General features: G+C 46.9%; 1 protein-coding gene across 2 annotated transcripts in view; it reads left to right on the top strand.

The window, feature by feature from the left end:
• The window catches only part of ARMH4 (armadillo like helical domain containing 4), a 57,284-nt gene that overhangs the window by 15,634 nt on the left and 15,436 nt on the right, over positions 1-26,214 (top strand). For both annotated transcript variants that reach the window (XM_039552962.1, XM_039552961.1), the window contains exon 5: positions 5,680-5,934. In XM_039552962.1, coding sequence (XP_039408896.1) covers positions 5,680-5,934 — 255 coding nt within the window. The remainder of the gene's footprint in view (positions 1-5,679; positions 5,935-26,214) is intronic.

Here is a 26,214-nt window from a genome sequence, read left to right as displayed (position 1 = left end):
TTTTTCTTCCCCCTGCTAAAAGTCCTCAGTGCCTTGGATCTCCTGTGGCAAGCAGTGAGCCAGGAGTGTAAAAAAAACCCCAAGTGTGAATCCACTCAGCTTTGGGGGGGGGGGAATTGGGTTATGATCAGAATTTGAATCTTTCCTTGTACTGTCTGTACAATGTCAGAGCCTTCTGCTGGGGAGCAGCTTCTCTTGAGCTTTGGCAAGGAGAGGCTCCTAAAGCAGCATCAGCTCAGCCCTGCTGCCAGGGGAATGCTCACTCTGCCAAGCAAGGATTTCCTTCTGTTACAAAAGAAAAAAAATTTGGACAAGACAAAACAACCTCAAGTTCCACCAGGGAATGTTTAGGTTGGGTATTAGGGCAAAATTTCTTCACTGGAAGGGTGGTCAGATACTGGCACAGGCTGCCCAGGGCAGTGGTGGAGTCATCAGTCCTGGAGGGATTTAAGAGGTGTGGCACTTAGGGACAGGGGTTAGTGGTGGCTTGGCAGTGCTGGGGGGAACATGGTGATGATTTTAGAGAGCTTTTCCAGCCTTGGTTATTCTGTGATGTGTAAATTCATGTTCTCTTGAAGCTTCTGTGGTAGGGTTATGTTATCCTGCTTTGTGTGGTAGGATCCTATCCAACAGGTGTATTCTTCCCAACAGTCCCTTTCCCTGTCTCTGTGCAACTGCCCAGATGCTGGAACTTCCCAGGAGATTGATTTTCCTAGAGCAGCACAGCATTTAAGACAACACCACATCCTGCAAATACCCTGGATGGCTTTGCAGTGGAGGTGACTGGGCTTAGCAGAGCTCATCCCTAGGGGGGGTTTCCCCTGGTGTTTGGCAGAGTTTCTGTGCCTGGATCTGTTGCCCCACCATGGCCCAGCACCTTGCCCAGGAGCAGTGCTTGGTGAGAGCCCATCTACCTTCCTACCAGCTCTCTCCTTCTGGGCTGTCAAAGGCAGCATTTTGGAGCTGTTGGATGGTGACACTATATGACTAATCACGTGAAGGCAACACATTAATAATAAAAGAGTTGTCCTAGAAAGGCCTTCCTGACTTCACAGCCAGCTGTGATCACAAAAGCAGTGCAAAGAGTGAACCTCAGTGGGAGAAAACACTTGGCAGTGGCTTCTTAATGCCTCTCCCTCCTGCTCTGGCAAGAGATGGGAGTCAAGACTCCCCATCCCTAATCCTGTTGTTGGTTACACATCATTATTTACATGTTACTGTTATTAGCACACAGGGGTGACCCTGCGGCACTGAACACCAAATAAAATCACAGCTTAAACTGTCCTGGATCGCAGCAATCCTCTGTGGGATCATTTAGACATTGTTGTCTACTGAGTTTGGTGTGAGGGAGGCTGGGAAGGGAAAGGACAGAGCAAATGACAGCTCCAGTTTTTGCCCTGCAACTTCCTTCCTTTTTAGTTTGTTTTATTTTTTCGTTGCACTTTGAGTGCAGTTTGTGCCTGTGAGTGAATCTATCACCTTCCACTGTGAGCCTCTCGCTGCTCAGGGCACAGGAAGATATTGCTCCTGTGTGTTAAACTTGACAAATGATGGGTTCCTGGCTCTTCTGAGGAATGGAAGTGTTTGCAAACATTAATGGAAAATGTCTCAATATAGAAATACAATTCTTCAGTGGAGGTTTCTTCAGCTCCATTGCCTTCAGCAAGGTTATGACCATAAGTGGCTTCAGCTGCAGCTTCTTTCAAGCCATCACACCCCCAAAAATTGAGTCTGAGTCTTTTTACCTGCTGGATGCTGGTGGTTGTCCAGTTGCTCCAGATCCTGCAGGTTCTGTGTTCCTGCTGTGTCAAGGAACTGCCTCACAAGGGTGGTGTGAGGTGGTCTCATTTCTCCTGCCTAAGTCACAAAAGCCAGCATGGATGTGTACATGTGTACATTTGTGGTAAAAATCCTCACTTTTGGAGCAAGCATAAGGAGCTTTTGCCCCCCTGAAACAGCAAATCCAATGCTCTGGATATTACCAGTGTCACCAATGGATTCATTTGGAGTCCCATGATAAAGCCCAATGGTGTCTGTTTCTATTAATAAAGCTGGCACCCCCAAAAACTCTGCGAAAAATGTGTTATTTTATCTCAGCCTTGTTTCCTTGGGCTCCCCTATAGCTTCCCCAAGCCTGAAAGTTTGAATACCTGTTACAAGGTTGCCAAGTCCTTCAGAACTAAAACATTTGACGCACCAACTGGGAATCTCATTTTCCCTGGGGTTTCCTGTTGTCTATTGTCACAGCAGGGAGATGCTGAGCTTCTTGGGTTTTTTTATTTTTCTGTTTCCATGAAGGCAAAGCAGAGGCTGTTTTAGTGAATGCAGTGCTTGTTTAGTCTGTTAGAGAGTGGCAGAAGTGTTCAGGCTAGTTTGGATGGGGCTTGGAGCAACCTGCTCTGGTGGAAGGTGTCCCTGCCTGTGGCAGGGGAGTGGAACAAGATGAGCTTTAAGGTCCCTCCCAACCCAAACCTTTCCATGATTCTGTGAAAACACAAACATCTGCTTGGGCTGTGTTTCAGTGCTGAAGTGTCCTGGTGTCACGAGGAGAGGAGAGAAGATACTGTCCCTCCTGGATGGATCCACGTGGCACATCATGGATTTGGTGCACACAAACAAAATCAGCTCACGTGTAACCTATGAAAATCTGGAGCAAGGTTGGCTTACAGCAGAAGCCACGCTGGCTTGGCCAGCAGGACTAGGGAAGTGATGTTCTCTTCTCACAGGTAACAAATGACAGGACAAGAAAAACAGCCTCAAGCTGCACCAGGGGAGGTTTAGATGGGATATTAGGAGAAATTTCTTTAACAAAAGGATGGTCAGGCATTGTGTCAGGCTGCCCAGCCACCATCCCTGGAGAGATTAAAAAGATGCATGGATGTGGCACTTGGGGATGTGGACTCAGTAATCTTAGAGGGCTTTTCCAACCTAAACCATTCCATGACACAAAAATAGTTCACAGTGAGCTGCACATACACATGAAACTCTGGATTAATTTCTGAATTTGCTGGGCTTTGCACTTTCAGTCCTTGCTACATTCAGTCTTTCCCGATAATTTCCTTTCAATCTGCTGCTGAGGCCTTTTGAAGGCCAAAAAGTGCCAATTTCGGAGGAAAAACGTGACTTTTGCAAAAGGCTTTTGTGTGAAACACAAACCTCCAGCTTGAGATTCAGCTGTGTGATGCTCACTTCCATTTTCCATCTTATGAGACTACCGAGCCTTATGCACAGCCTGCCCACGGCTGCCTGTTGTGCCTCTGCTGCTGAAATCCCACACTCGTGAAGTCTTTGGGTTTTTTTTGGAAGAGTAGCTTCCTCCTTGTGACCACCAAGTGGTGCTCTGCGCTGCACCTTGCAGCAAGGCAAGCTGTTGGCGTTTCGGAATGGGGACTAAAAAGCTGTTTTCAAATGCAGGAATGAGCCAGAGAGGAGAAGGGAACAAGCTGAGAGCCTTTTCCTTCCCCCTTGCAGCGGCTGTGTTACAAGGATCTCATTATTCACAGCTTTCTGCTGCGGCTGCATGGTGATTGATGGAGCTTGGTGATCATCAGATGTGATAAGTAGTCTCAGCACTTTCAATTTGGGTGTTCAGCTTGGCTGCCTGCGAGGCTTTGGAGACAGGGAGATGGCTATCTGTGGCTTCAGCACTCGATCCTGGCAGGTGTGTGTCATTTGGGTTGTTAAAAATCACAAGAAGCTTCTAAAATCCTTGTCCCAGAGTAGTTTTTCAGAGATAAAAATCCGATGCCTGTTCTCTCTTGGCTGGTTTTTACGCCTAGTCTAGGGAAAAACTCTGTTCATGTTCCTCTTCTCTGGTGTTCTGGCTGTTCAGTGTGGCTGCTGTTAAGTTTTGGGGTTGTTGATAGCTGTGTTGCTCTCAGCAGGGGGAAAAGACCTACATTAACTTGTCTTTGCAGGTTTCCTGTGAGACTCTCTGGGGGCCACTCTCAGCTTTACAGTCGTGTGTTTTGTATGAAAACATGCATTTTGGCAGAGAAAATTCAGAGGTTGATTCTAAATGACAGGCACATTCTAATGCAGAAAATGCCTACAAATGCAGCGGGAATTTAAGGGGCCAACCACATCCCCGTGAGCTCCATTAGATGCTCTGTGTGGTGTCATTGTGGCAGGAATGATCTTTCCAGGTACCAAAAGCCCTGCTACAGCAGGATGATGCAGCTAAATCCCGACAGCAGCTCATTTGTATGGAACACAGGACTAGAACTGAAAGGCAGCGACTGGGATTGTCTTGCCTGGTGAGCTGAGAAAAACGTGCAGTGCTTGGAAGCAAATCCTTGAATTACAAGGGAAGGAGATGCCATGGAAGAGCACAGTGAATCAGTGAGTCTGTAACATGCACTGATCTCTCCAGTCTGTGGAGGCCAAAGGAAGGAGACCACCTTACCCCATTTAATCCAGGTTGGATTGCCACCAACCTATATGAGGTACAACTCCAAATAAAGGGATATCTGGATAACAAATGGTGATTTGGCTGGATTGTTAGTTTTTAATGCCTGATGCAGGGTGATGGGCTCTCCCAGTGTGACTACACCAGGAGACAGTTTCTCTACCTGTCTGAGCAGAGTTGGTGTAAATTAGATAAAGGTGCATAAATGCTGTATTTTGATTCTCAGCTTTGAAAAAGTGTGAGAAATTCAAAGCATGGCATTGTTCCAGATATTGTCTGTCCCTGGTGGGTGGCTCCATCAGTAGCTATTAAATAGCTCCAGTGCAAATTCTGGGCATAGGATGTCCCTGAGACTTTGGTGACTGTAACTTGGGAGGAGAAACTGTGGGAAGACTGGGCTCTGTATTTGCCCTGCTCTGGTCTTTCTTCAGCATCTGCAGCAAGTTATGGTTGGAAATAGGATGTGGACAGAAAGGGTCTTTGGTTTGATCCAGTACAGTGGTTCCTGTGTTGCCATTTTAGATTCTAGTGATGAAACATGGCTTAAATATTTATTTTTCCGCACGTGAACAGTACAGACAGTTCTGGAATAAATGGGTATCTGCTGTGGCATAGAATTCATAGAATCCCAGAATGGTTTGGGTTGGAAGGGACCTTAAAGATCATCCTGTTTCAACCCCCTTGCCATGTGCAGGGACACCTTGCACTAAATTCACAGGAATTGCCCCAATGTCACATTTATCAGCTCTCCCATGAAGTGTTGGTTCTGCTGCCTTCTCTCCAACACTTTCCAAGGCCAGGTGGGATGGGGCTTGGAGCAACCTGGTCTAGAAAGCAGTGCCCTTTCCAGAGCTGGGAAAGACTTAATAAGAGTTAAAAATAGAACCAACTTATTGCTGCCTCCAAGATTGGAACTCAGGGAAAGAGCTCTCACTTGGGCTGGAATGAGTTAAGCAGGGAGCTCTGTAGTTACAGATGTTCAGGTGTTGGTACACATGCACATCCTTATTTGTTAGGAAGCAAAAAATTACTGTATTTCCCGCTAATTTGAGAGTCTGAGACAGCATCTCCTTGTTCCTCAGCAACTTCCAGTGGTGATGAGCTCCTCCCAATGAACCCCTCTGGGTGTCTTTCCTGTTAGAGAACAGGCACAAGTTTGTTCAGCTGCTCTGCCTTTGGAGGAGCTCAGCTTGGTGCTCACCTAGAGAGATCTGTGAACTTTCTGCCTGGTGGGATGTTTCCTGATGTTTCTTTTCTGTCTCTCTGGCCAGAGGGTGAGGAAGAGGAAGAGGATGAAGAGGAGGAGGAGGAAGAAGAAGAGGAGGAAGAGGAAGACGAGGAGGACAAAGACATAGACCTGATGGATGAAAGCATGGAGGGTGACACGGAGCTGCCAGGCTTCACACTTCCTGGAGAGACCTCCCAGGAGCCCCTGGCTGGCCTGGAAAACCCTGTGGCCCAGCTGGCTGGGGTGTCCTACCAGGTTCCTGACACCATCGAGTGGGAGCAGCAAAACCAGGGCCTGGGTAAGAGAAAAGCCCCTTCTTGCTTTGCCCTTACAAAGGACACATCTCCTGCTCTGCACTCTGCATGAGACAGTCCCTTGTGCCAGGAAATCTCATGGGTTGGCTCTCAAGCTAAACCCAATTGTTGTTTTTGCTTAGTGTTGTCTTGCTCCAAGGGTGGACAAAAAAATAACTTCTCGTGTGAGATTCCTGGGGAAATTTCAGTTCCCTTTGCCCAAGATGGGTTGGTGTAGGGATGTTTGTCCTGTGAGGACAAAGGAGTTGGGTATTTGCTCATCAGCCTGTTTGGTACTTCAGCAGCATTTGTCTAAGTTCCACTCCTCTGGCATTTTAAGAAGTGCATGGTCCAGCCATGGGGCCCTGTGCTGGCAGTGTGAAGACAAACCTGCAAAGCCTCTACAAAGCTTTATACAATTTATTCCCACTGTACATATAGGCCCTGTGTTTAATGACTCCACCTAGGAGTCAGTGTTTATATGTGTGAAGTCCACATGATGCAAGTCAAAGCTGGTGTGGGACAAGGTAGATCTTAGCAAGGAACTTGTCCCACATTGGCAAAAGGCTCTGGAATCATTTCCCAGCATACTCAGTTCCCAAGCCAAGCCCCATCAAATGCAGTGGGAACCCTTCAGGTGAATTTGTGGGAGCTGAACCACATCTAGACAGAAGGTCTTTATGTCTGGCTATTAGAATTAGCTGTTCCGAGAAGCTCATCAAACAAAAAAAACCCCAAAACTCCTTTATATGTTGTCTATCACATACATTTATGTGAGATTTATCCCTTCCCCTGAATGTGTAATTCTGATTTAACCTGGAGGTTCTCCTCTGTGATGCTGTTTCCAGCCTGCTTTAGTGATGTTGGCTTCCTTAATTGAATTGAAGATTGTGTTTCAAGAACACTGTGGGAGGATTGATTTCCAGAACTCTGTGGGAGGGTTGGCCTTTGAGGGGAGATTGAGTTTGCACCAGGGCTGATCCCTCCCTGTCACACTAAATCCTGCTTGGAAAACACCGTGTTGGGGGGTGGCTGTGTCAGGCCTGTTTCACATTCCTGTTATCCCATCAGGCTGCACAGGAGCTGTGTGAGGGGAATAATTCCAAGTCTTTAAGGGTTTCTGGCTTTGGCAAGCTGGGTGACAGAGGTATGTGGTGCTGTTGGATATGACAATGTTTGCCAGGAACTTTGGGGTTACAGAGGAGGTTGTTCTGCATCAGGCACCAAGTTCATGGTTTATGCAGGTCTGGACTGGAGTCACAGCTGCATTTCCAGCTGCTGGAGGAGGAGGCTCAGGGTAGGAGATGCCTTTCTGGTACAGGAGGCAGGTGAGAAAGCAGCAACCAGGGGTTGATGCTGTTTCTCAGACCCTGGAAAGGCCATATTTCCAAAAATTTCAGACAAGGAATTAACAGATTATGTGGCAAAAACCAGGATTCTTCTCCCTAACTTATGTTTTATTGACTTTATGCAAATTGGAGGAGCCCCTGTGAAGTCTAAACTGGGTCAGCATCAGCAATAGGTCTGAGCACCTGAAGGACTGGGTAGATGTGGGTTTTGGCATTCTCTGGAAGTGCCTGGCTGGGTTACACATCACCAGATCCAAATGGTTTGGATTGCCTTTTGTTTTCAGGCTGTTGCAGTCCGTGCAAACATCCATGAGGGAAAGGATGAGGCTGTGGCTGAGCTGAGTTTATTTTTAGGAGTTGGATGGGACTTTTGTGCAGTGCTGTGCTGGCAAAAAAAAAGAGGGGAAGCAGTGGGATCAGCCTCTCTGCTTGTGACTCAGCCCTCTTACTCCAGCAGGCAGACACTTATGAAAAGAGCCATTTCTTTTCCTGCCTAGATGACCTCAGAGGCTCTGTGACACTGCTTCCTTTGCCGTCTGCAGTGTGCTGGTGCTCAACAGTACTCCTACGAGGAAGGGAAGTTATTTATGGCTTAGAGGCACAAAGAGAATGGAACTAGATGGGGAGATTGGAGCTAAATGATCTTAGATCCCTTCCAACCCAAGCCATTCCGTGATTCTGTGAAAGCCAAGGGCTTGCATGGGCTCACGCTGATAATCTGAGCTCCATGGAAGGAGTTGAACCCAGGGGATGAGAGGGCTGATTTCCTGGGACTGAGTGGGGAATGGGAGATGCTTCTGCAGGAGAGTAGCCCCTCCCCTCTCTGGTTTGTGCCAAGTGGGAATTTCTGCCCTGGTTCCCAGCTCTGGGTTCATGGGCACTCATGAGGCTAGCTCTGTGTCCATAGCTGGTCCTGGCTATGTGCTTCTTTATGGAGTGTATTTGGGAGAAGAGGAAAGGTGGAAAAAGCACGCAGCTTGTGTCAGCAGGGGGTGGGTTGTTAAGAACGGAAGAAATCCCCCAACCTTGCAGGAAGCTGGAAGAGCTGTTCCCATTGTTCTGCTGGAGCACCTGGAGAGACCAGACTCACTGTAAAAGACTTGTGAAGCTTTGGATCTGCTGGATAGGTGCATGGGCTGTTTTTCTTTGAAACCCTTTTTCTCTAGGTGATTTTCAACTTTGAAAATTCAGTTCTTTTGATTTTTGGGACAGCTTTGTAACTGCTGGACATCCCCAGAAGAGCTCTGTCTGTCCCTTCCTTCCCTAAATAGTGCTGGGATGTGAAGAATTTCCCTTATTGTGTAAATTAAACAGGGTTTGGAGGGGGAAGCTGTTCTACTTCACCTGGGCTATGGCATTGGAAAGGGAGACCTGAAGGAAGGTGACAGTACCTAGCAGAGTAGAGGGTGAGGGGACAACATCCAAGCACCAAACTTCTACAGTTGGCATTTTCCATTTTTAATATACCTTACACACATGTCTTCCTCCTGAGGGGATGCATCTGTCCTCTAGCCTTCAGAATTTTGACATTTAATGCTAAAATCTACAGTACAGAGGAGCCCAGAAGTGTTGGAATAGCTGTTCTCAGGTCAGTTATTATTGAGTTTGCTTGCTCTGATGGCTGACATGCTGCAAATCCCCAGAGAACAAGGAACTTGATCCACAAAACATCTTGGCAGGGCAAGAGACAGTTTGGATTTTTGTAGTGGTCAATGAGAAGGCGCTGGAGGAACAGAATCATTAAAAATGTCAGTTCTGGGCAGTCAGATGGTCCTACATTAACTCCAGCTGAGCAAAAGCCATTTATAAGTGCCAGTAATGAGACTGACAGTTTTACAGCCCATCAACTGACTCTCTAACCAGCAATATTTAGACAGAGTAAAGCAGAAAATGAGAAAATCTGTGCCTTTATAAAATAGAATTTGAGCTTCCAAAAGCCATCCTGGCAGCCTGCAGCCCTGGGGAAGCGAGGTCTGAATATGATTTGGGATCTGGTTTGGTGTCCTGTTCAAGTGCTTTGCCTTCAGAAGTTGCCAGTGAAGGACAGAGCAGCACTTTTGGACCTCTCTGCATTCTTTGTGAGGTGACTTTGGTGTGTCCATACTCGTTTCTTGGTTTGTGTATATGGGGGGTGTGGTAGGCAAACACTAAACACCTGGAGAGCATTGGATGGGCAGGAAGATCACATGCATAACTTGAATTTTCAGGGAATAAATAAAACCACCTAATTTTCCCCTGCTCCCTCTTTTGTGATGCATTACCAGGAGAACTGCAGTTGGTTGAGGTGGGTTCAAACCTAGTGAACAGTTTATGGTCCTTCAGTTATTCCTCATGCACCTTAGAGCAGATGGTCTATGTTGTACAACTCCAAGGAGATCAAACCCCTCTGCTTCTGTTGGTGGCGGCTTCTTCTCCCAGTTCCCAAGAGTATTTATTCTCTCAGTTCTGTGAGAATTCTTAATTTAACAACAATGACCCAAGAGGAAAATTGGCCCCAGGCTTCCCAGCTATTTCCTGATGGCTCAGTGCTTGCTTGTGATCTACATCCCAAGGTGAAGGACTCCTGCTATCCATAGGTAACAGCAGGAGGTCTGGGGAAATTTACTAAGCCTTTAGTTTTACCACATTGGGGCATGCAGCAGTTTGCTTTGTGCATTTAAAATGTATGGAATTGGTGTTTTATTCTTTCTCAATTTAGGGCCCACTTGATATAATTTTTGTATTTTCACTAACATGTTTTAGCACCTTGCTCTGTCTTCATCAATCCGTAGTTCCATTTTACATCTGAATTTGCTCTCTGTGGTGGCTTTTATGTATGCTAGCTACTATTTTTTATTCTCTGTTTTAACCTAAATCCATTTTTGTCCAGGTCTGCCTTTCTTTAGCTGAGCCATTGGTGTGTTCTTTGCATCCACCTGTTCATGGCAATACTGTATTACAGGACTGTAGCTGGTGAGAAGTCACCTGAGTTGCCTGGTTCCACAGCATTTGTTTTTGATTTCCATGTACCCATGGAGGAATTGTACACAGGGGAGTTTGGATCATCCCTGTGGGTAGGATTTAGAGATTAAAAAATCAATTTAGGAAGAAGTTATGAAGTGTGACAATATAATTCTCGACGTGTAGTTTCCAAAATATAAACCATGTCTGTGTTTCATGTATTTTTGTGGGTAGGACATTAGTTCTTACCATAATGGAAGGTTGTATAACTCTTTCAGGTAATGACAAGGCACTTGCATAATAAACACACTTTTGGAATGTGAATGTTGGGTTTATTTTATAATGGATAAAAAATATTTGCAGCTCTGAGCAGCTACTTACAGAGAAAATAGCTCTCGTGTATTGCAGATCTGTGGTCACAAATTACACTGCATAAACCATATAACAGATGCCTCTGGTTAATGATGGTGAGGCAGAGGAGCAGAAGGACAGTAGTGGAAGATGATGAATGTTTGAAATGTCATTTCTACAGGAAGATAGGATTAATGCTTTTATGGGCAAAAATAACCAGCATTAGGAAGGCAGGAGCTGAGGCTCAGAAATTAGTAATATGTTCTTTAATTGCTGCCCCAAATGGATCTATTTTAAGTACTCTTACAGCTCGTGGTATTGGAACATCGGAGTGCCTTTTAATCTTTAATGCATTTATCTCCTTAATCACCCTGGAAAGGCTCATCTGTGTTTTAAAGGTGGTGAGCAAAACCACGGAGAGGCCCAGTGACCCCTCTGGTTTCACAAGGGAGCCTTTGGCAGAGGGGAGGGGAATTAAATTAGTGCTTGGGCATTGCCCTTTCCTTCTGGAGGCAGGATGTGCACACCTGCATTTCTCCCTGGAATGGAAGCAAGGATCACACAGAGATCCTAACAGGAGGGGCTGAGTCCATAGGAATCCCAGGGGAGAGAGGCTGGCAGGAGCCAGGATGAGGAGCGTAACCAGCAGATTTTCCTTCCCCCATGTTCCAAGTTCCTGCAGCAATCCTGCCCTCTGTGGCCTTGCCCCATCACAGGTATTTATGGGAGTTTTGTGGCATCAAGCATTGGCCATGCAAGGTCTGGGTTCCAGACGGCTGCAGACAGAAATGAGCAGTCTCAGGAACAGAGATTATTTTTCCTGTCTTTCTGGGTGCTCCAAATAATTTATACAGTTCCATATGTTCCTTGCTAGCTCCCCTTCCCTCTCCCAAGCAGCAGTAAAGCTCCCACCATCAATCTGTGCCTAACTCAGGTTTCTGTCCCTCATGAGGGATGTGCTCTCCCTTTGGAATTGCTTCTTTTTTACCTAAGAGATTGTTTATGGTTGCATCTTAATCCTGGAGCAGACTCATATTTAATCAGGTTTGTCTTGTCAAAGGGAATTCTGCATCCTATCTGTGAGCAGTGATGATCCTCTCTGCCAGCTCAGGGTGACATTCGCTGTTGTAACAGCAGAGCAGCTCCCAAAAGCGGACAATTCACATCAGAGATGGCTTTTTCTCCTCATCAGATCTAATTCCAAGGTGTTTTGAGGAGTGTGTCTCTTTACTGTTCCTTCTTTCTTCAACCTGCTCGCTCCCTGCACAGCCCTGTGCTGGGATCTTGGTCAGTGGGACCTTCCAGGAGGCACAAAACTTGGACAAATCTGAGCCCTGTGGTCCTGACTGACCACCCTTCTGTGCTCTTCCTTTTTTCCATCCAGCACAAGACTGCTGTGCCCTTGGGAATGAGGTCAGTTTGAAACAGAAGTGTTTCAAAGGGAAGACAGGAGCAGTGTGTCTGCTCTGTGAACTGAGACGAGGAGATTCCAACCCTGGAGCATGAACCCCTAATGAGTTGGAGCCATGTCCTTCCTTCGGAAGCACCTCAACTCTTGCCCTCAAAGTAAAAATCAAGGCTAAGGGCAGGGAAGAGAGATGAGGGCAGTGGTGGAGTCACCATCCCTGGAGGGATTTAAAAGCTGTATGGATGTGGCACTTGGGAACATGGGTTAGTGGTGGCTTGGCAGTGCTGGGGAATGGTTGGACTTCATCTTCGAGGGACTTTTCAACCTAAACAGTCCTGTGATTCTATGAATAAATCAGAGGATTGAGGGTGTCTTGGTGATTCCCAGCTCAGCTATCAGAAACAGGTGACACAAAGCTGTTGCTCACAATAATCAGGCTGATATTTTACCCTGACATTTTTGGTGGAGTGTATTGGGAAACAGCAGCACTAAAACATCCTTGGATACGTTATTTTAAAATACCAGCCCTTCCACAAAGTTTATGTATCCAGTTAAACCTGTGTCAGAGGAAGACTAAGCCCATTTGTTACCAGCCCTTAAGTGCTGCCTCCCAGGGCTGGGGGAGGATTCAGAAGCATTTTCTCAGTTTTGGCTCTGCCTTCCCTCTCCCTGCCCACGGAGAAGTTGGAATCCCATCAGACAAGGTGTTAAACTGAAGTTACAGGACAATGCAGGGAGGAGTGAAGAGATCCTGTCCATCCAAGACATTTCTCCTTCTTCTTCTTCAGTTTGGAGAGAGTCGGTGTGAAGGCATGGAGAAACCATCTGCCAGTTTGTGGGAGGAGAGAGGGAATTTTGGTCACCATGGCTGACATGGTTGGTGTAAGAGGTCCCAGTGACTGGGGAAAGTTTCTAATGGGTGGTGGGATACATGGATGAATCCAAGTCTGAGGACTGCTGCCAATCCTGCCTGCCCTAATTCCCGTTTCCCTGCCAGGCAAAAATTCCCTGAAACACCTGCAAGGAGGGTGCAGCAGCTTCTGTGGTGGAAACATCTGTGGAAGATTCCCCAACCCAGCTCAGGTAGGGGAGTCTTGGGTGATGTCTGCGTACAGAGAACATTAGGGAAGGTTTACTAAGGGGAGCCCTTCACCAAAAGGGTTGTCAGGCTCTGGAACAGGCTGCCCAAGGAAATGGTTGAGTCACCAGCCCTGGAAGTGTTCAAAAAACATGTGGATATGGCACCTGAGGACATGGTTTAGTGGTGGAAATAGTGGTGGTGCTGGGTTGGGGGTTGGACTTGAAGTTCTTTGATTACTTCTCGAGCCATAATGATTCTATGAAATTCTCCCTCCTTGGCTTGCTGGGTAGCACAGAAGGGCAGCCTGCAGCAGCACCAGGCTCCTGGGCTTTCCCAGCACAGGAAGACTCCTTCTGAAAGGCTTTCTGCTGGACCTGCAGTTGCACTTGTCAGCCCAAGAAAGCAGAGTTGGAGAACTCAAGCACGTGTCTGAGCGTTTCTGACCTTCCCTAGCTGTCGGCCTCTATCCATCTGTTTGACACATCCTTTAAAGTTAGGATGTGTCTACCTCGGAGCATGACTTTGCATTTGCTGCTCCAGGTAATTTATCTTGGGGTTTTTTTGCCTGGATTCAAGGATAGGGTCCGTTAGCCTGCGCAGAGCTCCGTGCTCCGAAGGCTGGGCTGCATCTGCTGCCCGAGCACCATCTGGGTTCCTGCACAGCACGGTGAGGCAGGAATCCTTCTGGGCTGTCAGCTGCCTTGGACTGCCTGTCCCCTTGCCTGTCAGCCCCACTGGAATATAAATCATACTGTCTTTGCTCTCTCTTTCATCTGCAGTAATCCTTGTCCTTTCCCACGCCTGCAGTTTTGAGTATTTACATGTGTCACTTCTCAGTGGGCTTTGCCTCTTCTCCCGCCCTTCCGTTTGTACATGTCAGAAAACATGGCTCCATTCAGACTGAGGAGCTGGTTTTCAGCCCCTCTCTCCCTTTGGATTTTAGCAATCACTTAGCTTGATTGAAGAACACAGGCAGGGCAGTGCCTTCCCTGGGTGAGAGTTACTCATTTTTCCTTTGTGTGCCTGTTCCGGGTGGGCTTTGCCATGTAAAAAGAGGCTTTCCTTATGTTGGAGAAATCACATTTATTTTCTAATAGTGATCTATACTGAAGCAAAAATCTGTCTGTTTTCATGGCATTAAAAAAATGGATAGAGGGGAATGTGAAGGTTCATCAGCCTTGAATTGCCTCTGTCCTTCAGGGGATTTACGTCAGAGGCTGATCTTTGGGGTTAAAATGTTGGCCCCATGGCAGAGCTGGTAAGAGAAAAATGGAGGGAAAGAGCATTTTGCAACAAGTAGCAGAGAGAGAGAGGGTAATTTATGGAGAGGATAATTTTAAAATGTTCCTTCCTAATGAGAATGTAGATGCACTTTCTGCTTGGACAGTGCAAACCACAAATGACTGATGCTAAACCTGTCTCCCCTCTGGTGTTCACTCAGATTAAGACCCATTGAGAATGAAAGGAGATCCAAGTTCTTTCCTGCAAGGATGCTCTCCCTCTCTATAGAACTAAATATAAACATAAATATAAATATGTATGTATATGTAGAAGTTCTGCTCTGCTTGAGAGTGAGTTATGAACATATATTGGAAATAAGTAAATTGCTCAGATTTTTGTCTGACAATAAAATAATTACCTCAAACCTCCAGCAGTTGTTGTTTTGCAAAGATGCTGAGTATCAGCATTAATCACGGAGAGGGGTCGATATGGTGAGAATTACTGGAGGCTTTTGCTTTCTTTGTTCCGTTTTCTCCCCTTGTTTTTGAGTAATTCTAATCACAGACTCATCCAAGCCTGGGCTGTAATAAAGGGTTTCAGCCAGGCTGCTCCCTGATAGCCCATCATTTATTTTAATATACCAGCAGTACCATCTGTGCTTGAGGCTTTATTAATGTGAAGTGAGGCTAAGAGGTTCTCCAGTCTGAGTCCTTTTTGAGGCTGTTTTTCCCAAATCCCCCTTTCCCCTCTGACCACTCAGGGTGCCTTGCTCACTCAGGTGTGTGCATGGACTGGTTTTGCAGGAGTGGCTGCTCAACTTTCTGTTTCTTGTCCCCAGGAGCCCCCCTGTTTTGTTTAACAGTGTCACATGCTGTGCTACTGTCACTGTCCCCTTAACCTGCCCCATACCAGCTTAGGGATGCCCATGCCAAGGTGATCCAGGTGATGCTCCAAGGTCCCTGTCAGGAGCACAGCCCAGGAACCCACCCCTGGCACATGTGGCATCTTGATGACCCTCCTGTGCTTTTGCTTGGTATGCCAGTTATTCCAGCATTTCCCTCTGCAGGCTTTGGGACAGCTCTGACACCAGCAGAGGATTTCCAAGACCCCTCAATGGCTTTGGTGTGTGCTTTGGTTTAGGACTGAGGAGTGATCTCGGTGTCTGCCCTTCCAGTCCCACCAGAAGCTGTTTCTTCCTGTGAGTGAGGGGGTTGCTTTGCCCTGCTCAGTCCTGGCTTTCCTTACAACCACACATAAGCAAATTCAGGAAAATGACAAGATTGGGTTCAGTATAAATGTCCGGTCAGGAAAATAACCTCTTTGTGGGTTTTGTTATTTTCTGTATCTGTTGGGACTGGTTAAATAGTCTCTTTTGATTTTTTGGTTTTAGGGAGTGTTGGGAAGAGGGTCAAATACAGAGTTAGACCAAGTAGTATCCTCAGTGGAGCAGTGCTTTGTGGTTATATCTGCTCTCCCATAGCCAGAACATGTTCCTGTGAGTGCTGTTTAACCTCTTAAGTCCCAGTTTGCAGTGACTCCATGGTGAATCAGCCCTGCTCAGCCAAATGCTCCAGTGCAGCTTGACAGACTTAATAATCTTGGAGGTCTTTTCCAACCTAAACAATCCTGTTCTTCCAATTCTTTAACTGCAGTCTGGAGCAGGAGAGGCAGGGAGCTAATTTAACTTTTGGTAGACAGAGGCAGCCAGGAGCATGTTTTGCTAAGGTCCGTGTCTTAATGGAGTGGATAAAGTCAGAATCTCAGCTGGCAAAACTCAGCATTGCTGTGGTGGATGCTCTGGTCCCACAGCCTTGGAGCTGCAGTGGGATCTGTGATCCTCTTCCCTGGGACCATGAACCATTGTGCTTTGGGCTTAGCAGGGCTGCATCACTGGCTCCTCATGTCTGATTTCAGCCTTTGCATCCTGACAAGCTCAGAGCAAGAGCCACAGTGGTTGTTTGGCCCAGGTTTAATGTCTCAAACTGTGCCAGATCACCCCTGCCTGGCTGCAGGCAGGCTCTGACAGCACCAAGCAGACAGAGATGCCTTCAGGGCAGTGCAGGGCTTGGGATGCAGTTCCATGACTCCTTCCAAAGGCACTGCAGGAGATTCTGTCCCCAGGGATGTCGCTGGAGCTGTGACTGCAGCTGGTGGGAGCTCCTGGGACAGTGCATGAACACGGCCTGGCACAGACAGTGGCACTTGATGATCTTAGAGGTCTTTTCCAACCTTCACGGTTCCACGAGATGCTGCAACACCATCCCTCCAAACCAGAGCAGGCAACCCCGAATTGGAGTCATCTGCAGGAGGAAAAGCACATTCAGTGGTACTAATTGACAGCAGCAGTGATTAGTTGTTGAGGTTTGGTTAGTCACTACTGTGTGGGCTCTGAAGATGAATATGAGGGTTTAAAGAACAGTGGGACTTTCAGTTTTTTTGAATACAATCTGAATATGCTTCAAGTTCCTGCCAGCAGTTCCCCTGGATATAGATTACATAGTGTGGGTGGGCAGGAGAGTTCCCTTGTCCTCATCTCCCTGGGATGAGCCAGGAGAGCTCTGCAGCTGCCTGGAGTGCTCCTGCTGGAGTCCCCTCCTATGGCCCAACAGCTCAGGTGTTTCCCTCCTCTGCTCTGCACTGCATAAAAGTTAGATTGGATATTAGGAAAAACTTCTTCAACCAAGGTATTGTCAACCATTGGAACAGGCTGCCCAGGGAAATGGTGACGTCCCCATCCCTGGAGGGACTTAAAAGACCTGTGGATGTGGCACCTGGGGACACAGGTGGCCTTGGCAGTGCTGGAGGAGTGGTTGGACTCGATGGTCTTAGAGGGCTTTTCCAACCTAAACAATTCTATAGTTCTGTGAGTCTAAAAGCAGATTTCACTAACAGGGTTCCCAGGTGATGGGTGCTGGAGCCATCCTGCCCTGTCCCCAGCCCAGTCAGGGATGCAGAGATGTTCTCCGTCTCAGATGTTCCCCACAGTCCCTCTAACCTTGGGATGGGTGGGTGTTAATGCTCAGGGTAAATACCCCTGCTGAGACACAGGGAAAAATAGGGCTTATTTATGCCTGGGTAAATAGGAAAGCTTAGATACTCTTTCTGAAATCCTAGAGAAAATCCTAGGGACAGTCAAGTTCCAGGGGGAAATTTAGGCTGAGAGCTCTTTTCATTGTTAGTCCTATAACCACAAGAGAGTGAATTTGAGTGGTAAACTGGAGACTCTTGGCAAAGAGTATAAATTAAAGCCAAGCCTCTCTTCCAAATCCTTATGAGAGAAAAGGGAGGATGATACAGTAGGAACACTGGTCTGGAGGGATGTGGGGGGATAAAGGAACAGAGAGAAACAACAACCAGCATTTTGTCTCTGAATGCTCAGTACCATTCTGCCCCTCTGTGCGTCTGGAAAAGGACACAGCAGAGACAGAAAGGGTATGAAAAAGAAGTAGGATAACCAAAAGGATAAATTAACATGGATAACCAGAGGATAAATGGGCTTCTGTGCAAGGAATGACCTTGTCCAGAGCCCCAGAGTGCTAGGAGTGTGAGCCAGGAGAGCATCACTGTGTGATTGTCCCATCCATAAACTTTTCCTAGACAAATGCTCTTGGTCACTGTCAGCCTCACAAAGCCAGCCTGACCTTTGGTCTGGCCCAGAATGACTGTGAGCAGAGCCTGATCTCCTCATCTCATTGCAGCCAGTGCTGCTTTTTCATATGAGTCCTTGAGCAAATCACTTCCCCATCCCGTGCCTGAGTCCTGGTGTTCATAGATGGGACAATTCCAATGCTCTGTGGGGGTTCATTCTTTTAGGTTCTTTTGGGCAGATACTGACTCTTCTTTGCAGGTTTGTAGAGCACCTATCACATGTGTGTGTGATCTCAGGTGCCTTTTAGCTCTCACAATAATAGAAATTAACAAGAAATGCAGTCTCTTCCTCCTGTGTTACGTTTTGCTCATTAAATGGTCACAGTTGCTGGGACACAAATCTGTACTGAAGCCTGATAAAGAGGGAAGCTATGGCCCCTGGATCAGCAGTGACTTGGTGCAGGCTGGAGAGGGAGGAAGGGAAGTATCAGCTCTGTGTTTGCCCTTCCCTGTGAGCATCTGCCTTCAGAGATGGGGTGTGAGGCTCAGATGATCCAGTACAACCATCCTTCTATTTTATTCCTTTGGTACAAGGTTCCCCCTACAGCCCTTAACCACGTGCCAGGGACAGAAAACCTCAAAACTGTCTGGTTTTGCAGACTGGCAGGGAGCTGTGACTCAGGAAGGGAAGGGACCTTCCAAAGCACTTTCAGTGTCTTTCAGATTCACTGGGCTCCACATAAAACATTTTTATACTGAAGTCAGAGGTGTGACCTTGTTGATAATTTAGCTGAGGGACCAAAGACAGGCAGCTGAGTGCAGACATCAGTGTAAGTCTGTCTCATCCCCTTGCCTGGGTGAGGAATTTGCATGTTTTATTTTGTGGCCAGGCTGCCCTGCAGTTGCTGTCACTGTCGGACTGAGTTAATTTCCCTCTTGCTTCTCAGTCTTAAAGGCAGAAAAGCTGGTGCAATAGGACAGAAAGTCATGGCATTTCCAGCAAGGCACCAGGTTGGCTTTGCTCAGCTTCTCAGGGTCTTGCTTGCTGTTCCCAGATACCAAATGGAAATTTTCCTGAATGCATTAATTACCTCTGGATTCCCAAAGCTGGTTAAGGGTCCAGCAGCTCAAATGGAAATGCATGGGTTGTTGCTCCTTTGGTTTTGGTAGATCTGTTTATCTCTTTGAAATGGACTTTAAAGATGAGACTTCAGCTCCTGTATCCCTTTGGGTTCAAGTAAATGTGGACAAATAGCATTTCTCAGTCTGGAGAGATTGATAAATCAGGATGTTGTGATGAGCTGGTTTGAGTCAACACTTCTTTGGGTCTGTCAATCAAACCTGTAACTAGCCCAGATCAGTTATTGCCCAAATCTGTCAACTGATTCACAATATAATACGGTAAGGCCAGTAAATTATTTTTCATGTTTAGGACTAAATTTCAGAAGTGCTCTGCAGTTTCATTGTTTTCTGTACCTACAAAGAATTTCAGATTTCAGGTGGTAGAGGTTTTGTTTGTGCTGTAGAAAAGGCAGCCTTTCCCCTGGGAATTCCCTGTGCAGAATATTTGCAGTTCAAAACAAAAAAATTGCTGCTACCTATTTAGAAGACTAAGGGGTGATTTTGACAACCCCAGCCTCTTTCCTTACTAATATTTGTTAGTCCTGCAGCTAAGGTAAGAGCAGTTCACAGTGAATCATAGACTCTTATGACATTTCTACACCCTGTCATGAGCAGGGACACCTTCCACTAGACCAGGTTGCTCCAAGCCCCATCCAACCTAGATTTGAACATTCCAGAAGTGGAGCAGCCACAACTTCTCTGGTCAAGCTCTATCAGTGTCTCACCACCCTCAGGATCAAGAATTTCTTCCTGACATCTAATCTAAATATCTTTTCCGTTAAAACCACAGTGCAACCAGGCCACTACAAAAATGAGTTTAAAAAATGTCCTCCGCTTATTTCTTCCTCAGGTTTTGTCAGTGACTTCTTTTTGTGTCTGTCTCTTCAGAGTTTGTCTTCCTAGAGGACTGAGACCACCCTTGTCAAGCCAGCAGAGAATTTCCTGGCCCATTTGGTGGTCTTTAGACAGCAGGCAGTACCAAGTAGCCATCAGCATTTAGATCATAAACACTTGCTGCTGCTTCGGAAGCAGATTGACCTCTGAGGCTTTATCCAGATAATGTTGTGAAGGTTCTCTTGCATCAAATTGTTTCTTCGTTATTTGAACAGATGATGGCAGCAAAATCAGGAGTTCACTCAGGGATACTCAAAATATCTTCTGACAGCCACATCATATCCCTGTCCTAATCAGAGAGTGGGCTCTGACCTGTTCCAATCAGGGTAATGCCCTTTCCGGGTAAGTAAATTGTTACAGATTATCTAAATCCGCCTGGAGAAACTCTGGATCCATTCATTTCTGAGGGGAAGGAGTGGGATGGGAGAATGCCACAGCACTGGGTGTGTGTTTGGGGCAGCAGCAGCAAACCCCACAGAGACTGGAGTCACACAGGAACAGTGCTCTGTGCCATGTGTGAAATAAATGGGAAATGTGGATAGCAGAGGATAAATTAACCCTTTCACCTGCAGGGCTGTGCAGAACTTGTCTGAGAGGTGATGGTGATTTTATAAGGTTCAGTGGGTGGCAGCAAACTTCAGCAATATTTTGGGATATTAATTTGTCTGCAAATCCTCACCTGTAACTGTTAATAGGTGTTGCAGAGAAAAGAGAGGTTTTGCTTCACAGCAGCCCCTGGAACAGCCTCTCCACTGCAATCAGACTTAGTATATGAGGACCTAGGTTGGAGGTACAAGCCCAGAGGAATGTGGAGGTAGAGCTGGTGCTTAGTTTGGTGTTTAATCTGTCAAGCCAGGGCACCTGTCTCAGGTGTAGATAAAATCTGAGGGGGAACCAGGAGCTGCAGACTCCAAGTGATGGCCAGGCACTGCTCCAGTTTGCTGCTGAGTCTCACCAGTATGGTTCTGCACCATCAGCCCCATGAAGCCAGGTTTGCTTCTCTGGGGGTTGAATTTGGCCTTGTGCTCTTTTGAAGGGCAGAACAAAAGAATCCAGGTCCTACCATGGCCCACACCTTGAAGCTGCCCATTTAGCCAGTAGTCAAAATTGTTCCTCTTCTTTAAAGCATTTCCCTTCAGAGTTTTGTTAAAGTGTTTGAAACCAGCCAGTTCCCCCCATGCAAGCTAAAAATGGAGCTGCCTTTTCCACCTTTTGTCTGCCTGATGTATTTGTAGCTCCTTCATTTGGATAGACCAGCATAAGTCACATTCTGCCTCCTGCAAGAATTTTTGTCTGTCAAACTTGCTTTCTCCTCAGCCAGTATAGACTCAGTGAAAGCTTTTTGTTTGATTGCAATCATCAGGTGTCTGGGTCGTTATTACTGAGAAATACCCATGGAATTACACCTGTGCCAAAGATATTTGCAGACTTTCCCTCCATTTTCTTTGCTGGCTTTGGGTCTCCGTTTGGCTGTAAATAGAATCAGAGAATCACAGAATGGTTTTGGTGGGAAGGGAGCCTGAAGAGCATCAGTTCCACTGCCTGCCAAGGGCAGGGACACCTCCCACTATCCCAGGTTGCTCCAAGGCCCATCCAACCTGGCCTGGAACACTTCCAGGGATGGGGCAGCCACAGCTTCTGTGGGCAGCGTGGCCCAGGGCTTCCCCACCTTCACAAGGAAGAATTTCTTCCAAGTATCTAATTTAGCCCTGCTCTCCATCAGTTTGAGGCCATTCCCCCGTGTCTTGTCCCTCCAGGCCCTTGTAAATAGTCTCCACCTTTGCTGTCAGCTCCCTTCAGGTACTGAAAGGCTGCAGTGAGGTCACCCCAAAGCTTTCTCTTTTCCAGGCTGAGCAATCCCAGTTCTCTCAGCCTTTCCTCACAGCAGAGCTGCTCCATCCCTCTGATCATTTTGGTGGCCTCCTCTGGACCCACTCCAACAGGTCAATGTCCCTCCTGTGTTGGACACCCCAGAGCTGGATGCAGTATGTCCTGTCAGTGCTGTCAGGTTTGGATTCCCAGCCAGCAGATGAAGATGCTTGTTTATATTAGAGAACTGTTGTGAGTGCAATTAATAAAGCTGCGAGGCTGAAAAGTAGTTGAAGAGCTAAATATCATTATGTAATGAGACCTCCTTCCCAGTAAATGATGTGAAAAATGATTTCTTGCGAAGAATAACAAATTGCCATGGCTTTTACCCTAATTGTAGATGCTTGATTTTAATTTGTTGTTTGTCATTTCCATGTAAATGAAGAGTTTTAGCTATAATTACCGCATTTATGGCAAACAAGATATTATCATTTTCCAATGCTCGCGAAGCACTGACATGTTTAGAAATAGAAGAACTGAATAATTATCCCCCTTGTGCAGCTCCAGGGAGGGGTCTACAAGTCATGGTATCCAGCTCTGTGTGCAGAACAGGTCTTGCACAAGATGCTTCTCAAAGGCAGCTGATGCCATTAACCCTCTTCTGTATTTGGGGAGCCAGGACTCAGAGACATGAAGTGACTTTCCCAGAGCACTCAGCAGTGCTCCAGGTGCCCAAATCCCTCTGGACAGCATCTGCTTCTCATCACTCTCACAACACAAAAGACAGCAGAGCCATCGTTTTGGTTGGCACTAAATTTCCTGGTTTGTCCCAGTTATCCCAGTTCAGAGAAGCTGTGGCTGCCCCATCCCTGGCAGTGTTCCAGGCCAGCTTGGATGGGGCTTGGAACAACCTGGCCTAGTGGAAGGTGTCCCTGCCCTTGGCAGCAGCGTTGGAACAAGATGGTCTTTAAGTCCCTTTTGGTTGTTCCCTTCCAACCAAACCATTCTGTGACTCTGTGATCCTGTGATGATTCTCTGCTCCACCAGAAGCTGCCTTTTCCCTTGCACATTTTCTTGTGTCTGGAGTTATAAATCAGAATGCAGAGGTTTCTGACCAAGGGAGGCTGCACAACATCTGACCTGACACCACACCACTGGCAAGGGATGAGCCCACATCCCTGTGAAGGTCTTGGTGTGACAAAAGACCAAAGAGTGTAATGTCCCATGGAAATGTCAGTCCCAGTCAGAAAAGAGCTTCAAGGTGTCACAATGTCAAAAAATGAGACTTGTAGTGCTGGGTTTCACCCCATCCCAGGCACTCTGCTCCTCTGGTGTTCAGGCTGCTGCCAGTGTTGGGCACAGCATACAGTGAGGCCAAAGCCTTTGCCTGAGAGGTGACTCCAAAATGACCTCAAAATATTCCCCAAGCCGAGCCTTTTCCCCTGGGAAATCATTTTAAGGCAGCTGTCAGACTCTGTGTGGGGCCTGCCAGCAGCAGGGAGTGAGCACATGTCCCCTGGAGGGGCCGATTTCTGCTGGGAATGGATCCATCACCCTGGTGCCAGTGGAAGGGTGACTGCCCACAGCCACTCTGGTTCCTGTAGGCACCAAGCAGCCTGGTAGGATGAGAGTGATGGCTCTGATTTATATTCTATTTCAGCCAGTGCTGTAGTAACACTTCCTGATGCATCAGATGCTGTCTGCTGGCTGCTGGCTGAGCCCTCTCTTACATCACTTCAAGGGACGTGAAAACTGAGTGCTTCCCTCCCCCACTGCACATGCTGCAGACTGAGAGTGGCAGTGCTCATTCCAGGAGCATTGCAGGCAGTGGAAGGCTCATTCCCACCGCCTTGGCTCCATGCCCTGTGCCATTACCTCCCTGTCTGCCTCACTTCCAGGCACGGAGCGTTTCTGTGCCATCGCTTTCCTGGAGATCAGAGCCTCATCAGCCGGTCCCCAGCTCTCCTGGGACCTTCTCAGGGACCCGCCCTTCAAGGACTGCTGTAATTCCTGGAGTTTTTCTGGCTTTTTAGGGGATAAAATCTGCCACTGACTCAGCCATTTGTAGGCAGAGGAATAAATCACTGGGAGTGTAAGCACACTGCTAAATCTCTGTGCAGCTTGTAAGATCCTGCTGCATCTGTGTTCTCTCCTCACTTGGTTTGCTTTGCCCTTTGCTCATTTCTTTTTGCCTCTGTGATTTTCTGAGGGCCCATTCCCATAAGTGTAGCTGGAACATTAAAAGTAGTTGGGAATAGTTTTGGGAAAAGTGAAAGAGGGCAGGTTTAAATGGGATACTTGGAAGAAATTCTTCCCTGTGAGGGTGGGGAGGCCCTGGCACAGGTTGCCCAGAGAAGCTGCCCCATCTCTGGAAATGTCCAAGGTCAGTTTGGATGGAGCTTGGAGCAACCTGGTATAGTGGGAGGTGTCCCTGCCCATGGCAGGGGGTTGGAACAAGATGCTTAAAATAATGCCATCCTAAAGAACATTTGTTTCCAAAAAATCCCGTTTTACTGTGATTTAGTATTTGTACTGTCTTAGCTCCCAGAACATCCCATACAGATGGAGGTGCTACAGTAGGGGCTATTACAACATGAAGGAAGAGGCTCTGACACAAGGAAAAGAAACACAAGGGACCTACTAGATATGATCCATTTTATCTTTAATATTCCCATAGTAAGGATGGAAAATGGACTAAGAGATCAATTTACTTGTCCATAGTTATACAAGAAGTCAGGAATGGGTGTCAGGAACTTTAAGTCCCCATTTGGTGTTTGATCACAAGAGAATCGAATCACAGTGGGAATTGATGCTCAGTTCTGGATGCAATGGGAATGTGGGATCAGACTTGTCCTGTTAGCAAACATCAGCAAGTTCATTTTCCTTTTGGGACTAACACTGGACAATGCTGCTCTTCCCAAGTATTTGCAGGAAAATGAGTCTCTGTGATAATCAGATCTTATTTTTAGCATCTGATCGATGCTCAGGGCTTTGTGGTTTAATTACTGGAATAATTGTTTGCTGAAAACACAGTCTAATACCTGGTTTTTCCTTCAAAGGTCAACTCCGTCATTTTTGTTTCCAACCATTTAATCCTTTATTGATCTTTATGTCATTTCATGGGGAGTGCTGCATCTTGACAGATGAAATAAAGGCCAAAACTTGAAATAAGAAAAATATATCCTTTTTCTTAAACACAGAAATGGAAAATCCCCTATTTCAACCCTTGCTGCAGGTAAATCCTTCATACAGTGTCCCCAGGAAATAGGATTCTGAAAATTACTTTTGTTCTTTATGGAAGGAAGAAAGCAAACCAAGAATCTTTTCCGAGCCTGATTAATATCAGACGTAAACTGAAGCACAAAAGGAAATTTTGCTGTGTAGCTGCTGATCCTTTAAAGGAGATAAGGCCATGGGCTCCGTCAGGAGGGCAGGGAGATCTCTGTGGTTTGCATTTAGAGAGGGCTGAATGAGAAATACCATCTCCTCTCAGTATAGGGGGGTATCACGTGGCTTCAGCTGGAGGTTTGGAAGGTATTTCATCAAGTAACAGGCACCCCTGTTTTGCTGCTGTCCTCCAGCTGAAATGAGATGCTGTTGGAGCAGAGGGATGCGTGAGGTGCTCTCCATCTGCAGCTTCTCCACTTTTTCCACTCCTCCCATCACTGCAACCTGGCATTTAGTTTTAATTTGCAAAACTCTATCTGTCTTTGCCAGACTATGGGAGAGGGTGCTGGGTTATGGAGCAGAAAACAGGCTCGGTGTAAAATGGGCATTAAAAGGTAGCACGGGACCGAGTTCCATCTTGTGCTTTTTCCTGTAATTGTACAGGCTCAAACCCTGCAGTCATCCCTGAAAACCAGCAGTGATTTTAGGGGGACTTGGTGCCAGGAAGAGCTGAAATATTGGCTGGATGTAAGGATGGAGATCCCCACACTGGTTGTGCAGCTCAGCTCTGTCAGTGGGATGGGGTGGCGCAGCTTCCCGACAGATTCCGAGCGGCTCCGTGCCCGTGTTGGATGGGCTGGTTTCCTCTGATTCCTGAGGGGACCTGGGCAGGTGGAAAGGACAACACAGAGCCTGCTGACAGGGGGAGGGATTTCTCTTCTAGGGCTGCATCCTCGGCTGCTGTAAATCAGGAAATGGCAAACTAAGGATCGCGGTGCACCTTAAAGCTTCTCCAAAAATCAGCCAGCGAGGTTGAGATCATGGAATCACAGAGTGGTTGGGGTTGGAAATGACTTCAAAGACCCTCTCTCTTCACACCCCCCTGCAAGGTGGTGGGCAGGGACACCTTCCACTAGCCCAGATTGCTCCAAGCCCCATCCAACCTGGCCTTGATGGCACTTGCTGGCTGAGGGTAATGTTTCCCCTCAAGGCATTGCCATGTAAATCTGCACAAGCCATGCCAATCATGAAATTTTGCTGGATTTATATTCTGTTGTATTCTAGTTCTTGATAACTTTACCCAATTTTAACTGTTTGGACCACGATTTTTCCACGGTGCTTGCCCCAGGGTTTT

Source organism: Corvus cornix, chromosome 5 (assembly GCF_000738735.6).
Source record: "Corvus cornix cornix isolate S_Up_H32 chromosome 5, ASM73873v5, whole genome shotgun sequence".
NCBI classification, from domain to species: domain Eukaryota; kingdom Metazoa; phylum Chordata; class Aves; order Passeriformes; family Corvidae; genus Corvus; species Corvus cornix.
This window is presented reverse-complemented; position numbering and strand designations above follow the sequence as displayed.